The 16,451-nt window shown below is 32.3% G+C and overlaps 1 protein-coding gene across 7 annotated transcripts in view; it reads right to left on the reverse strand.

Annotated features, from left to right (window-relative positions):
• Positions 1-16,451, reverse strand: part of LOC108976539 — a 78,696-nt gene that overhangs the window by 52,565 nt on the left and 9,680 nt on the right. For 5 of the 7 annotated variants that reach the window (XM_018945729.1, XM_018945727.1, XM_018945733.1 and 2 more), the window contains exons 2-6: positions 13,317-13,448; positions 9,833-9,841; positions 5,405-5,479; positions 2,742-2,961; positions 364-484 (exon numbers count right to left, since the gene is read on the reverse strand). In XM_018945729.1, the coding sequence (XP_018801274.1) occupies positions 364-484; positions 2,742-2,961; positions 5,405-5,479; positions 9,833-9,841; positions 13,317-13,448 (557 nt within the window). The remainder of the gene's footprint in view (positions 1-363; positions 485-2,741; positions 2,962-5,404; positions 5,480-9,832; positions 9,842-13,316; positions 13,449-16,451) is intronic. The other 2 variants (XM_018945728.1, XM_018945731.1) reach the window with 1 other exon arrangement.

Below are 16,451 nucleotides of genomic sequence, written 5' to 3' on the forward strand. Positions count from 1 at the left end.
TTCAACTTTTATGAATTTGTACACCATAACGTTTATGTGGCTTAATTGTGTGAGCACAAGTGTATATCAAAGGGGTATAATTATCTATAAGATTTTAAAAGATGACGGTGTTTTGTAAATTACACACTGTTTTTAGTATATCGTATTGTGCCATATTAGAAGTTACAACATGTCATATATACTAAAAAATATATGGTCACAATTGCATTGCAACTACTTTTTTCAAATGGCGGACGAGCGACGCAATAACATATATACATATATATATAGATATGTATATATATAACTATGAGTTATTTTTCGCCTTTTCTTTGAACGGCACTATATTCAAATAATTTTATAACTTAAACCTATGGAGCTTACCGGATTAATTCGAAAATTTCAGGCTTTTCACGTTCACGCTGCTTCATGCGATCCTTCATAGCTGTTATAATTGAATTGGCCTTATCTTCAGCTCCATGCTTTGAGCTTTTTTCAGCGGCTCCTTTTTTTTTAAAAAAGTAAAAATATAAAAGAGACTTTTCTGAGATATCGTTTTTTGCGCTGATATGCTTGGACGATTCTAAATGCATATATATTATTATATTACACTATTAATAACATAGGTATTGTCTAAATGAGTTACGCCTCCTCCTCAAATTCCAACATTTTACAACACTGAATGTTTCAACGCACCACACTAATATGACCCATTCTCGAGAACACCACACATCGATCCACATAAAACCGAATCCACAACGCATCATCCAACACACTACAGAACCCACGAGATTTAGGGGAGTCTAAAAAAGGAAAAATCGCATATGCGGAAATGTTCAACGTATAATGGGTCTAAAACCGTGTTCGAACCAGCGATTTTTAAGGCGATGTTTTTTATTCGTCTGTATTTGAGATTCTGAACGAAATTTAAAACGTATCACATACAGTGGGGAGCAAAAGTGATTCCACGATCAACGTTTTCATGTTTGAGTGCGTATAAAAAAACCGAATGAATTAAATGACAAAAACTTTTTTTCTTGAATATCTAGTTTAATTGTAACAATTAGGCATAAACGGCATAGTTTGCAGTCAATTTATTGAATTTGGAAATTAGTCTCTAACTTGTCTTGAAAAATGAAGAAGCTGTCTCCAGATAAAGAAAATAGTATTGTTTCCCTGACTAAGAGTGGCTGTTCGACATGCACTATTGCTGAGAAACTGCAAGTTAGTCAATCAGTGGTAGTCAAGGTGCAGAAAAGGCAAAATGTTTGTGTTGAAAACATGTTGAATGGTCGTATTTAAAAATGTGCATTTAGATTGGCCAAAACAAAGTTTTATTTTTTCCTTAAATATCGTCAGATTTTCTGGCTAAGTGTGAACTTCTTATACAAATATTAACAGTAAGGCATTCTGATTTTTGATTTTCCAAATAAATAACACCGGTCTATTTTCTTATTTTGTTTGGACGTTTAATATATTTGAACCAAATATTGTCAAATAAAAATGTATATTTGTACGAAATTCCAATAGAATTTTCCACTAAGTCAAAAGTTATTCGTAGTTAAAATCAAACCTTGGATGGTGTGAGATGATTTTTACAACTTTTTTACATGATTTCACAAAATGATTCCTCAAAACCATAGAATATTTTATTTTTTAAGACTTTTTATTTGTTTTTATTCCGTAAATGAACTGGGATTTTGTTTTTTATTTAGCCCGCTTGAAAAAACGACAAAAAACATCTTACAATAAAGTAGTTGAAATATTAAAAAGTTTAGAAATTTTTACATGTTATGAAGTAATGCCTTTTAGTTAATACGCCTTTAGGGGAATAATTTATTTGCCTCAACAATCAGTGTAACGGGTTTGCAGCCTGATAATACAGAAGGACATAATGAGTTATGCCAAAGTATTTAGCTTTATTTAAAGATATGTTTTAAAAATTAGTTTAGGCAATTAAATAAAATCCAGCCGAGAGGCTAAATTTTCTACCACCTCTTGCAGCAATTGGGGCCTTATGTCAGCAATAACGCGCCGCATATCTTTTTCAAGGCGTAAGTCGCCACGGGGTTATCTGCGTAGACAAGCGACTAGACACAACTGCACAAAAAGTAGTCCACAGTGTTAAATCGATCTTGGAGGTCACGTTACACGCCCGGCGCGGGATAATACGCTCACCAAAAGTCTCTCTCAATAAATTGATTTCAAAGGTATCTTCACACATTAAACATTCACTGTAACATTATGGCAGGCTTCATTTTTAAAGAAAACAACCTCTGTCCATAGAGGAGACCAAACAGTAACTTTTCGAGAATGAAATTATAATCTCTCCAAATGCGTTCAACAAAACATGAGCTTTATCGAATATAGGACGCAACACACGATACGTCGCCCGGGCCAAACCATTATTTTGGTAATAAATTTGCACGATTTGCAAACTTGTTCCGTAATGAGTGTGTTCATTGAAATGGCAAACCAAAATGAGTAACAGTTGTTAACAAGACCAACACTGAAAAAAGTATTATCTCATTGAAAGCCACATGTCTAAAAAAAACAACCCTTCACATGAAAAACGACACGAGTTTAACATTTTCTGTTCATAGTTTTTTATGACACAGTTTAAACTAACATACATATGTATGTATACTATATTATATGTTGGAGTATATTAATGAATATAGCTCATATTTATAAACACATATTTCTTCCATAACTTCAAATATTATATGTCTATGTATAATATTTTTAGAAAATATACGTACTTTGCAGGCAGTCAGCGTTTAAAAGATCCTTGCATTTTTCATGGCATTTCACGCCACATTCTGTACACCGAACTCCCTGTCGTGCGATGCCCCATAGCAATCCTTCACATTCGTAACAGTAAGTTGGCGATGTTGCAGTCCACAGTACGAAATTATGTGGGGTTGTTGACGAAATTGGATAAATAAGCGCTTGTAGAGCCTTTTTGTAAACGTGCATTTTCTAATGTTGGACAAACGTCAATTAGTAAACTATATCTCTTAATTACAAATTATAATTCTAAAATATAAGCTAATTTTAACAAATCTGTTAATGTTGTTCTGTTTCAAAGCTATTAACTCTAACTCTATTTAAAATCGACAGATTTTTAAAAATAAACGTTGTCATAGTCGATATTTATGTGAACTTTTAGAGTCAGTGTCTTGTTCAAGATTAAGAAGAATATACCGTCAGTACAAAAATATATTCATAATCAAGTGAGATGAGTTAAAGATTCTATATTCAATCGGAGTTTCTTAATATTGAAGCATATATCCTTGAATTACACCAAAACTATACTTTAAATAAGAATTCCTTAGATAAATTTTAATTCGATAATTTTTGTTCAAACCGCCGCCATTTTGTCAAATTTCAAAAAAAAAAACAAAAAACACTTCACACGCGCAATCATGAATATCTATGACCTTTTTTACGTGTAATTTCTACAATTTATTTCACTTTTATACGCCCAATTAATGAACATAAAAAAAAAGCATTTTGTATTAGTCATAAATGTGTTTATTTAGAAAAAAACAGACCGATTTGTTAATTTCAACATAAAAAAAAATTGCGAAAATAAGTATTTTTCGAAGGGTCACACTGAGACGATCCCTTACCCACGCATTCTAAAATATCCCTTTGGTACACTTTTGCCCTGCTTTTAACTTTTTTTCACCAAAGTGAAAAGGAGAAATGCATTTACAGGAGACTGCCACCAAAACATTCCAGCATCTGAATGGTGAGCACGTTGAACCCATGGAACAACTTATTAGGAGGATTCTCTTGCTCTTGAAAGATAGCACGATGCAAAAATCCTATACCGAATCATGCAAAGCCAATAGAGCACCCTATATGAATGGCTGATTCGGTCAATTTATTGAGAATGACTATTGAGCATGACTATTGTGAATTAGCGCACCTTTTGCATTCATTCTTAACAAAAATATGTAACAAAATGTATGTATAATGTAAGTAGAAATTATAAAATGTATTTAAAACGTACCTTCCTCAACAATTTAACGGCGAAATATGTCTTTATGTTAAATGACAGCTAAAACAGGGTTGCAATTATATTTTTACGTGTCATTGCACGAAAATAAACATGGGTTTTGATCGGATATATTTTACAGCCATTGCAAATAATTTTCTGCGTGTGTTTCTTGCTGCGCCGTTGCATCAAGAGGAAAATTCTGCAATTCGTGCACCGTGCAAGGGTTTTGCAAGAACAAGAGAATCTCCCTAATTTATTTTACATCTTTGGCAGTTTTTGAGTAGTTTGTTCTGTTTATTAAAAACATTTTCAACAGTCAACATTTTTTTATCTGTAAAAAGTACCATGTGCCACTGAAGACGCAGCTTGTATCTGCTGATACTAATTTTCTTCAAGAGCATTGTCAGAAGGTAGTGGACGATAGGATTTCATGTGGAGAACATCCCGGATAAGTCTTGACATTAATGACGTCGATATATTCATTTCCCTTGACATTATTTCCTGTTTTCCAAAAGTGGCTAAATTAGTTCGAAACACGCGAGGGAAACTACTTCTACACTCGTGGCCACGCAAACCTTACTATTATACTTTCTTCAATTTTTTTCGGAAAAGTTTCTTTATTTTTTTATTAAGCATAAGTAAACTAAATTATATTATCTAATTATAATTACAGTTTTAAATGTATTACGTTTAATGAGTAAAATACAAATTAGTTTTTCTGTGCTTATACAAAAGCAGCCGATTTTATTGTTTTTAAACTAATACACCAACTAAATTTCGTGTTTCAATTAAAAGAAAAGAAAATAATATATTAATTTCAATTATAGTGTAAATGAGATTAAATTACAATTTTTTCATCGGATGTCAGTCTCTTACACTTCGAGCTCATTTTGTAAAGCTCACTATATTTCAATTGATTTATCTATAGCTGAATGTGTTTTTCTTTTTTTCAATATTATTAGTTAATAACATGTCATTAACTTATTTCTAAATAAAATATTAGCTAAAATTACCGGCCACGAGTGTATTTCTGCCAACAACTGTAGACGCTTAGGAAAAATAATTAATTTTTTTGGTGAGCTCGTAAAATTCACTTGCGCTTTTTCCACACTTCTGTTGATATGTTATGATTTTCTTTAGCGCCCCACTCCACTATTAATAGATATAAGCAAACTCTGAACTGATGACACTGCATACAAATTGCAATAAAAAATCATGACACCTTTTTCTGAGAATTTCCTTTCGCTGCATGCATTGAAAACTTTTTAACAAAATTTATGGCAAGACTAAGCATTTCCGTTCCTACTCAAATCAATATCAAGGGTGGGAACAGCGTTATTAACATATTTTGCAATAATTTTTTATATATTTCTTTGTTATTAAACTATTAACAAGAAAAATTTTATATATACCTACCAGTTCTTCGTCATTCAAAGTGGCTCGTGGTACGGCTGATGTTAATCCGGCATTGCGCTTGGTGGCTGCCATTGTCTACAATGCGGTGTTAGTTTGTGGTTGGCCATTAAACGTTAATTTTTTATATATGTATATAAAACATTAGTTTAAGAATTTTTCAATTATTTTTAAAATTTTAAAACATGTTCTAATGTGAAAATTGTGTGTCAATTAAAATATAAGAAGTATACTTATGAATTACTTGTCGAACTACGTATGTATAATTATAAGGATGGGTAAAAAAAACAATTATTTTTATTGGTACTGAGCTGTAACTTTTCAACAAACCTATGAGTTTTGCAATTCAAAATGATTCATTGAATGATAATTAGGTTATAAAAATCAAAAGAACAGAAATTTGTTGATAACTTTTAAGTAATTAAGTTTACGGAAAAACTGGAGAGATTTTCGTAGAGATGTCTAGACCCTATTTCTCAGAGTAGCAAGCGAAAAAATATTATTTTTTTACCCACCCTAACATATATAGTAGTCACTGAATGCATGTGTAATATTTTCATTGCAAAGGATCAGACCATTAAATGCACACAAATACAAAACCAATTATTTTAAACATCCAAGAAATTAAAGAAGGATATAAATAAGTAAGGAAGATTAAAGTTCGAGAATAGCCGAACTCTTAATACTCACGCAATTTGTAAAAACTTAAGATATGTGAACTATTATATGTTGAACTATATATGTTCGTTATTACTTTTTAATTGATTTTCTTCGTTTTTGGCTTCAGATTATACTATAGGTTATGTGTTCATATCGGTTTTCTATTACATCTAGCATAACTTCCGAAATATCTATTATTATAAAATTAACCAATGAAAATTCACAAATCACTACCACATACCATTTTACTTCAATGTCCCTTTGAAAGTTATTCTTCACAAAATAATGTGCTATCCGTGTCTATCAAAGTGTAAACTGTCTCAGATATTAAGAGAAAGTATGCACTACGACCTGTGTTCTATTGTGCCCTCCCTTCTTCACACATATTAATTTCCAAGATTATGCTAGGCATTGCTCGACCGATGTACGTACCAATATTGTTTGAGGTCAACTACAATAGTCCAAATCATTATATTGAACCATTTTCAGCACCAAAGTACATTGTGGTTGGGAAAGAATTAATTTCATAAAAGTATTTCATATGCCCGCCCATGCTGCTGCACGTACAAACGAACGAAGCGAAACCCGGGTATCAATTTGTCTCATCCTGTTCTATTTCTACGTACATAGCACTAAATCTACCACGAATAGTCCTTCGGATTATCAAGTACGTTTAAGACTTTAGGTAACTTGTTGCGAGAGTATAAAAAGGATCTAGTATACGTTTGGAGGATAAAAAGGGTTACCAACTATAACTATTGTAGTCGAAAAAGTCTTTTCGCATGTCTAATCAAACTTCAACTTATTTTTTTAGATTTATAGTATAATGAACTTTAATGAACCAAATATGTACCATTTTAGTCGGCTATTTTTTGCCATTTTTCCGCTAGAGACATTATTTCATCAATGTAAAGCTTTTCTGGTTTCTCGGCGAAAAACTTCGACAACTAATTTACATATGCTCCTCGTGAAGCCAACTTTACTCCATTAAGGGAGTTCTGCATTGAACGAATCAAATGGTAGTCCGATGGTGCATGATCAGGGGTGGATGCATCAAAACTTCCCAGCCTAGCTCTCCTAGTTTTAGCCGAGTCATCAAAGATGTGTGGTCGAACTGGAACAGCTGATTGTGGGTGATTCCTTTCCAATCACAACTCAGCTAACCTTTCGAGGCGTCATTCCTCGCTTTGCGACCATTTGTTCACCACGCTAGGACCATGATCTTTTTCGCATATTATTGTAGTATTTGATCCACTTTTCGTCTCTTGTTATCATTTGGTTCAGCAATGGTTCGATTTCATTTCGTTTCAGCAAAGAATCGCAGATGTTAATTCCGTCCATTAAAATGTTCACAGACAATTCATGTGGTACTCAAACATCGAAACATTATTATGGTAGCCAGCCTTTTTTTAAATGTTTCAAAACCGTTTGATCCATTTGAATGTTAAGTTCCTTAGCGATGCCATGGCTGCTTATGTGACAGTCCTGGTCAATATTTTCCATAATTCTATCTATCTATTGACAAAATTCAAAAAGACTTTTTCGATTACCCAATATTATGGTGTACACATATGACTATATAATATATTACTATGAGCTTACAATCATTTTATAGTTAAGCCAAACCAAAAATAAATTTTCATGCGAATAAGGAAAAAGGAAACATCCATAGCTGTATGATCTTAATGAAAACTCTGTAAAATCAGAATTTGTTCTTCGTAATTTCCGATATTGCATTTAACACAAAGTTATAAAAATGGTATTCGGCTGCACCGAAGCTATAAAACCGTTTACAGATGTTATACTGGCTAACTGCCACGCCATACATAGACCGATCCTCAATAGTGCCAGATGGACGTTCAGTTTAATTTCAGCTGAAATATTCGTCATCTCTTTACCTGTTTACATGGGTATGGTGGTGCTATCCGATTCAAAGATTGTAGCGTTGTCTTCAAAAATAAGCGATGCGGAATTTAGTGAATCAAATGAAACTATATTGTTAAATAACTTGATCGGTCAGTTTATATGGCAGCTATAAGAGGTGTTCAAAAACTAATTTTCGTTTTTTGAAAAACATATTTATTAAATTGTCTACATTAATGATATCGCCTTCAAATTAGTCCCCATTCAACATTATGCACATATGCCAGCGCTTTTTCCAACTCAAACTCGATTTTTGGCGTTAGCCTTTGGCTCTTCCAACCATATCATATTTTTTCAAATAGAAAAGGTCGCACGGAGCAATGTCTACCGAATATTAAGTTAAATCATTACAGTATTGCTTATGACCAAGATTTCACGAACAAATTCTCTAGACAAACAAACGAAAATTTAGTGGCTGCCACAAAAAGCGTCACCAATGAATACAGTTGATGAGCTATGGAGTTAAATTAGAATTTAAAAAGTGAAATATTCAGATAGAAATTATGATTGTCATCCGATTTCGCCTATTTTCACAGTCTCATAGGAATATTTGGATAATCGTACACATCTAATTTGATAGAAATATGTGAAATAGTAAATGGGTTATAGGATTTAACCGAAAAGAGGGCACTGACACGCTCATTGAAAGATTTATGCACCGGCTCCCATAAAGGAAATTTAAAATTCCTAAAAGATATATATATTTACTCATTTAAAGGGCGGGGCTACTCCCGCTTGTAAAAATAGCTTAGCCCACAGGTGTTCCTGTATCTTAATTTGGTGCTCAGTTATGGCACGAATTTTTGTGCCAACGAATATTTGTACCAAGTTTCGTCAAGATATCTCAATTTTTACTCAAGTTGTCGCTTGCATAGACAGACGGACGGACAGATAGTCACCTGGATTTCAACTCGTCTTGCCACCACGATCATTTATATACATACATATATATGTCATTTATATCTATATCTGTCTCGATTAGTTTTAAGAAATACAAACAACGACGTTTCTTTTTTATGTTACAAACATATCAACATACATAACTGGTTCAGGGTATTAAAATCAGGTGGAGTTCAAAATATTGTGATCATTTCCAAAGAGTGTGTAGTGCGAATGTTTTTATACTATCGCAACATATTCCACTGATTATAAGAGCATTTTCTAATTGTAATTTAATTGGTGATAAATTTCAAAGTTCAACATTTTTGACACTATTATTCAAATAATTATTAAGATTTAGAGAGTTTCTATCAGTTCTCAATAAAAAGCAAACGAAAGATAACTTGGCTAAACGAAGTGTTGACCTCTAATAATTGCTATGTAATTTTAAATCCAGACACTTTTTATTTTTAACTTACTAAAATTCCTAATATGAACAACTTTTGAACCCATTATTTTATATCGCAATAAATCGTAAATTTTACGGGGTAATAAAAGAACCCTTTAACATATATACAAATAATACAGCCTGTTTCATATAAAGCCATATAAAGAATATAAATTCTGTGTAATTTTGGCAGAAAAAAAGTTATCATTAAAACAAAATCAAAACAAATTCTATAAAACTTTGGCATCGGAAATAAAAAAACGTTATCATTACTACATAATTTGCTTGTATATGTCATTCATTCAAGTGAAAGCAAGTAGAAAGTTGAACCATTAAATAGAAGTATTGTGCAAACTGTGTAATTAATTAGAGTAATTTTAACAAGTTTTTTGTTGTAAATGTACTAATTACCGTTACTATATAGCAATGAATAGTTTTATCAAGAAAATAAAACAATTACTGTTTTCAAATTATATATATGAATTATTATGTTATTATATTAATTGAATTATTTCATATACCTTGAGCACCTTTTGATCCACATTTGCAAATACAGCATATTGATATTATATTGGTCGATTTATTTTCGGTTTTATTTTAAATTTTTTGATTCAGTTGTTTTTACAGAAACATTAATTTAGAGAAGTAGAAAATGCAAGCAAGAAATATTTGTGGATTAATACAAAAGTACAACTCATATTTGCTTACAAGTATATTACTTTATTACTTGACCCATACAACAAAAATTGATAATGATATTAAAGAAATAAAATCTTATTTAAATGAAGTAATTAACAAATGTATTTAACGGAAACAATAAATATATATAAGTTGAATATATAACGATTTAACAGGGTTTTAGACCTAAATGTGTATGTATAGACGTTTTAAAGAAAAGTAGAATATTTTGAAACAAAAAAAGAAAATCTATATAGAAACGCTAACTATCTATATAGAAACAACAAAACCTTATTCTTATTATTTGCACATTAGGAGTATATTTAGAACTACATGGATGTATGTGTATGGCTTTTGACTGTCTTAACGTTCATATTTATAAAAGAAAAATATGTACATTAGTGAATACATATATATATGTAGTCATTCGCGCATTTTCAATAGCTGCCTTCGATTCGCCAAGCAATAGAGAGTAGTGGACCAAACAAACTAAACCAAATCTTCAAAAAAACGGACAGCACTTGTGGTCGAATCCTTCACTAACATGGCTTCTCAAACATACGCAACTATGTTGCGATTCTTTCTTTGGTGGAGAACTCATCTTTTCTTGTTGAAAACGTATCCCCGTATTCTTTCGTACGAATTCAACTCCATAACTTTGTTGTTGGCTTAACACGTAATTCTTTGGCAAGTGAGCAGCCCGCAGAGATAACGACGAGCAAAACGGCGAATCAAAGACAGTTGTTAACCGTTCGCTTTCAATGAACAATTGCCTAATTTAACTCTTCCATAGCAGTGTAGCATAATTTTGTAAAATTATGCAGTGAGACCAGTGGCCAACGTAAACAATAATACAGTACAACAGCTAATCTGGGAGGTGAGAAATTCCAAGTCAGGGTGATGGTACTAGGTCAGTATAGCAAAACCCTCAAAGGGTTTGCCGTTCGTATGGGCCAGTTTTCTTTATGACCTTGCCATTTTGCCAAAATCTTACAACTAAGCGAAAAAACATCGAGATAAGGAAAAAATTTAAAAGGTCCTAAAAAAACTGACACATACGAACGCCAAAGGCTTTGAGGGTTTCACTATACTGACCTAGTACCATCACCCTGACTTGGAATTTCTCCCCCCCAGACAATAATCCCAAAAATGTGCCACAGCGTAACACGCCTGATCTACCAAGTATTAATTAAGGCAGTGTTTCCTTTTGAGACATTTCAGGAGTTTAAAAAAATGCAGTCGGTCAGATGAATCCAAAATAAATCGTTAATGGGTCTGACAGCCGTTAATGGTTATGAAAACAACACAGATCCAGAATTTCGCATCACCATATTAAACCAAGTCTTAAGTTTGGTGGTGGTTTCATAATGGTATCATGATGATCCAAGGTGTTGGATTCTTTGACAAAAGAGTAGTAATATTATATTGCCATTTTGAGCCGAATAAGTTTGGTTTACATAAGGAGAGCTTTGTATTCCAACAAAATATCGATCCCAAACAAACGGCTAAAGTTACCACTAAATAGCTGCATGACAGCGGGTATAAAGTGATCTCCAGAATCTCCCGACCTTAATCATATAGAACATATCTGGGGTGTTCGGAAAAGAGGAATTGCAAGGATAATGGAAACTTGGATAATTTATGGTCAAAAGTGTGATCTGCATAGAATGCTATCAAACCAAAAATGTAAAAAACTGTTGTTGACAGTATGCCACGTCGTATTCAGGCCAGAATATGGAAATTAAAAATAAGACTGTTTATAATAAACACGAAAAAGTGTTCACGTGATTTCATTATATTATACAAATATGCTTCAGTTTAACAATAGGATATAATAACACAAGAAACTTTTATGGATCTGTTCAGAGGAAACTAGAATGATTAAAGTTGCCTACCAGTTTCTTTTTAGTTTAATATAAATGCAGTCAAACGAAACCATATTGCAAACATGTGAACATTTGTTTGAGTGACAATATGTGATAGGTTTACTGGCCGGAACACTGACAGAAATCACTTACAAAATGCAAACTATTGCTTCAAAAATATCGAAATAAAATAACTTTAACTTTGTTCAATGTAATGATAACGTAAATAAACAATTTGTTATGAATTCGAAAAATAACTAGGACACTCAAGCTGAGTGTACACGAATTAAGCAAATACATACTATATATATTAGGATGGGTAAAAAACACGCAATGTTTTTTTCACTTGGTACTTTCCAAGTATGAGCTCTTATCGGTCTTCTTTTTTTCTTATTATTAAATAGCAAAAAAATGTATCTCGCTTCTCAAAAAAATATTCGTTTTTTAATATATATGAAATTTAAGGTCGTCGAAAACGAACTTTTCGTAAGCGTAACAGTTAACGGTTAAAATTTTAATAGTTAAAAGAATTTGCCTCGGATCTTATTAAGTCCTCTCATAGCAATTGCAAAATGGATTCTGAAGTTTTTACTTATTGATTTATCGCGCTTCTGGTAACTTTTGATGGATCCGATATATGGATTTACAGTGTCGATTGAGCACCCAGTGATTTGTCCTGACCAAATTTGGATATTTCACTCTAAGTGGTTTAGGAGATATGTATGTACATTAAACCTTATATAAGGGGTATCAAAACTACTTTTTTTTTATTTTTAAGTGTTATTTTTGGTTATGTCTTTTTAATATAACGTTTGTTTAGTTATGACTTTTTATAGACTTTCTCTTGATGGCGTTTTGTGGGTATCACAGTAGTCCGATTATGCTCATCTACGAACTGTGTCCCGGACGGACAGACAGTCAGTCGATTTTCAACTCGTCTCGTCATCCTGAATATTTATGTATATTTAACCCTATATATCGGATCTTTCAATAATATTTACAATCTCATCATAGAAGGATATACGTAATAACAACGTTTAATTATTATATTATTTTATTATTAAAACAAAAAAAAAGGCAATTAAGAGTTCGTACCTGGAGAGCTTTTCTCAAAATTGTCTATGAACCAATTTTTCAGAGAACGAAGCGTACAACAACATCGCTTTTTTATCCACCCTAGTGTATATATATATATATGTATGTGTTCATTTATTTATTTAACAAACATGTAAGTGCCAAACAAATTATTTTTTATTTCTCGACTACATAGGTGAGTAGGTCTGTATATGAACGCAAAAACACAGCACAATGATTTTTATATGTATCACACATACGTTTTTAGTTATTTGTACAACTGTAGTATTATCTACATACATATGTATATAAATATACGTATTATATAAGTATAATATAATGAAGTTATTATGTATAGATGATTTAAATGCAAAAACATACTACTTACAAGTTCTGAAACGAGTGGAATGGATTTCCGACGAGGACGTATATCTGGCATGCTGTCAATGTTACTGTAGAATGGATTGTCTCCCGGGTGCCCGCTACCCCGTATGCCAATATCACCAGGTCCACTGCCATTCTTTATTGTATAGAAGATAAATGGAGTTTCCTTAGTAATGTATCAATATATTTTGAAAACTATTGTTATAACTTTTTTATATCAACATGTAGTTTATAGAGTCATTTGTTTTGTATAAAAATAGTTATTATTGAGCTATATAAAAAAGTTAAAACAAGCGAGAGTTACAAAATAAAATATTTTTTGTAATATTTTTTGATTTTTGAAGTTCGTTATTAACTTTATTATAGTTTCATTAAGCTAGTATTAATCCAATATTATCAAAAGCAGTAGAAAATAATTCTAACCAGAAATAAATTTTACTTCAGGTGTATCGAAGTTAGAGTACACTTCACTAATAAAAAAGGTTTTCACATAAGCATGTACATAACTACATATGTGCTACAGTGGTCCGATATAAAAAAGGTATTTGCAGATTGTACTCGTATTATTGCATTCGAAAATAAATTTTTTTGAAGATATCTAGTTATATAAAAGTTTTCCGTACAAAAACTTTATTTTGATCGCTTAATTCGTATGACAGCTATATTCGATAGCGGTTTGCAGTAGTAATATAATGCAAAGATTATTCGGATATACCATAAGCAACATATCTCACGTATATTACATTTGCAATTAAATTTGTAGTCATCTTTTGCATTTTGTAGTAAAAACTTATAAATAAAAGAACTCTTGTGAGAAAGTTTTACACAATTTGTCAATTTAATCCATGTATACATATAAAATAAAGTCGTGTTTGTTACACTATTTATAGTATAACTAAATAACGAGAGAATATATTTTGGTGCGTAGGTAGCTTAGAACCACTAGACGGACATAGAATTTTTATTTCGTTTTTGTGGTATAACGAAATGTAACAGACGCAACTGTTTGTCCAAGCGAAACTGCTAAACTACATAACCGATTGTAGTAAAATTCAGCACATATCATACATTAAAAATCCAAACAATTCATAAATAAAATTAAAATTTCAAATCTTAAACATGTGTTCAAAATTCAAATTTGGATATTTACATACTTCAAAAATAAAATAAAAACACAGCAATTGCACACGTACAGCTTCACACGGGTTTAAACTATCATTTCAAGAGTTATAATTTTGTGCACACTCTCTCACAAAAATGTTCTAAATGCTAACTCGTTTTAATGTTTAATGTTTGGCTTTGGAACTTGTTTATAGTTTGAGCGAAGGATGTTTTCAACGGAAATTGAAGCTGGTTAAATGGCATTGGCAGATCACTTGAGATCATTGGATTCCTCGGTACATGAGTTAGTTGACCAGATGCTGAGCTGGCGATAATGGTTGCTGCAATTAAATTGTACTTCAATTCCTTAATAAGCAGCCTCGGTTGTACATGTTTGGTGGACTTAAATTTCTCAAAACTAAAATTGGAACTCCAGTTTTTAAAGCTAATTCATGATAATGGAGTGCATCTTCGATATTAGTCACAGTGCCTATCAATCAGTATTTTTTTATTTCTCCGGGAACTTTTCGAATACTTAGATCGTTTATTTCTTTGACAGTATCATTCCACTATTGCCCTGGAATACAACCAATGAAATTCCTTTTCGTGCGAATTCTCGATGTATACTACATCTATTAAAATTTCTAAACTTTTACTACAGGTATTTGGCCTAGAGACTCATCCAGAAGAATATTACAATTACCATTTAAATTTGGAGTGGGAAAAATTCTTACCCAAAGTTTAAGCAATAACTGTGGAAAATCACCATCAGTGATTCCATGAAAATGAGCTCCCGTATTTGTCCAGGATTTTATACTTTCAAGTCCATAAGACTTACAATATTAAGCATGCTTTGATGATATTTGCTCGCGTACCTCTGTTTATGACGGGAAGAGTCTGTCGGAAATCTCCTGCAAATACAAAAGTAATCCCAACCATGAGAGCAAAACAGTTTCTAAGGGCTTTTAATGTTCTGTCCATGGCCTCTATATGTGCTTTATGGCTCATGGTACACTCACCCCATATAATCAATGAGGCGTCTTGCGATAGTTATCCAAGAGACCCATTACTGCGGATAGAATATATTGATTGTTATTCAAGATTTGTGGATAACGGAAATTTAAAAGATGAATGAGCAATTTCTCCGTTCCTTAGAAGAGTTCCAGCAATTCCTGAAGAAGCAACTGTTATCGCTATCTTCCCTGATTGTCTTATTTTAGCAAGTATTAAATTTGCAAGAAAAGTCTTGTCAGCGCCCTGACACATCCGAACAAAAATGTTTCTTTTGTTATTGACGCTATAATTCACTCTTATCAGTGAGTTTCAGCTTAGGTAAATGTTAAATAACATTCCCTGTCTAAATGTAACATTATTTGTTATAAGTAAGCAATGAATTTTTTCTTTAATTTACGCTCGAGAGTCGGTTAAAAATGGACATTTTCTGAATTTTTTTTTACACAAACCTTCCTCATTGGATGGTTCAGGCTATTTTTCATTTCATGCAACGGTTTAGTCAGCTATAGCGAACAGACTAAAACCCAACGTATTTTTATACTAGAGTACCCGCCCACGCTTTACTGTGGCTGACACATAAACAATATTGCTACTATGATCTTTATGATTTCTATTAATTAGATTAAAACTCTTAGTTAATGAGACATAGAATTTTTTAAGAAACTTATGTGAGTTTACAAAAAAATTGATCATAAAGCATTTCGCGTGTTAATAAGCATTTCTATTTGGGAGAAAAATACTGTTGAATTTGGGTTCTTTACCTAGGCAATCCACCGTTGAATAAAGATTTGCTAAGTTGGAAAGAGGCGAAATGAGCACGGATTACAATGACGCTCTAAAGAGGCGAAACACACTTTGCATTGAGCAAAATATGTGCCTCGCAAGTTCATAATGTGAGTGCTCTTTAGTTGTATTTGAACCGAGTTTTTGCGTCGGTGTGTGACAATAGAAACGTGGCTCCGTCATCTCACACCGGAGTCCAATCGACAGTCAGCCTAGTGGATGGACTGCGCATTATGAACCA

This window comes from Bactrocera latifrons, unplaced genomic scaffold, assembly GCF_001853355.1.
Source record: "Bactrocera latifrons isolate USDA-ARS-PBARC rearing strain unplaced genomic scaffold, ASM185335v1 scaffold_773, whole genome shotgun sequence".
Taxonomy (NCBI): Eukaryota; Metazoa; Arthropoda; class Insecta; order Diptera; family Tephritidae; genus Bactrocera; species Bactrocera latifrons.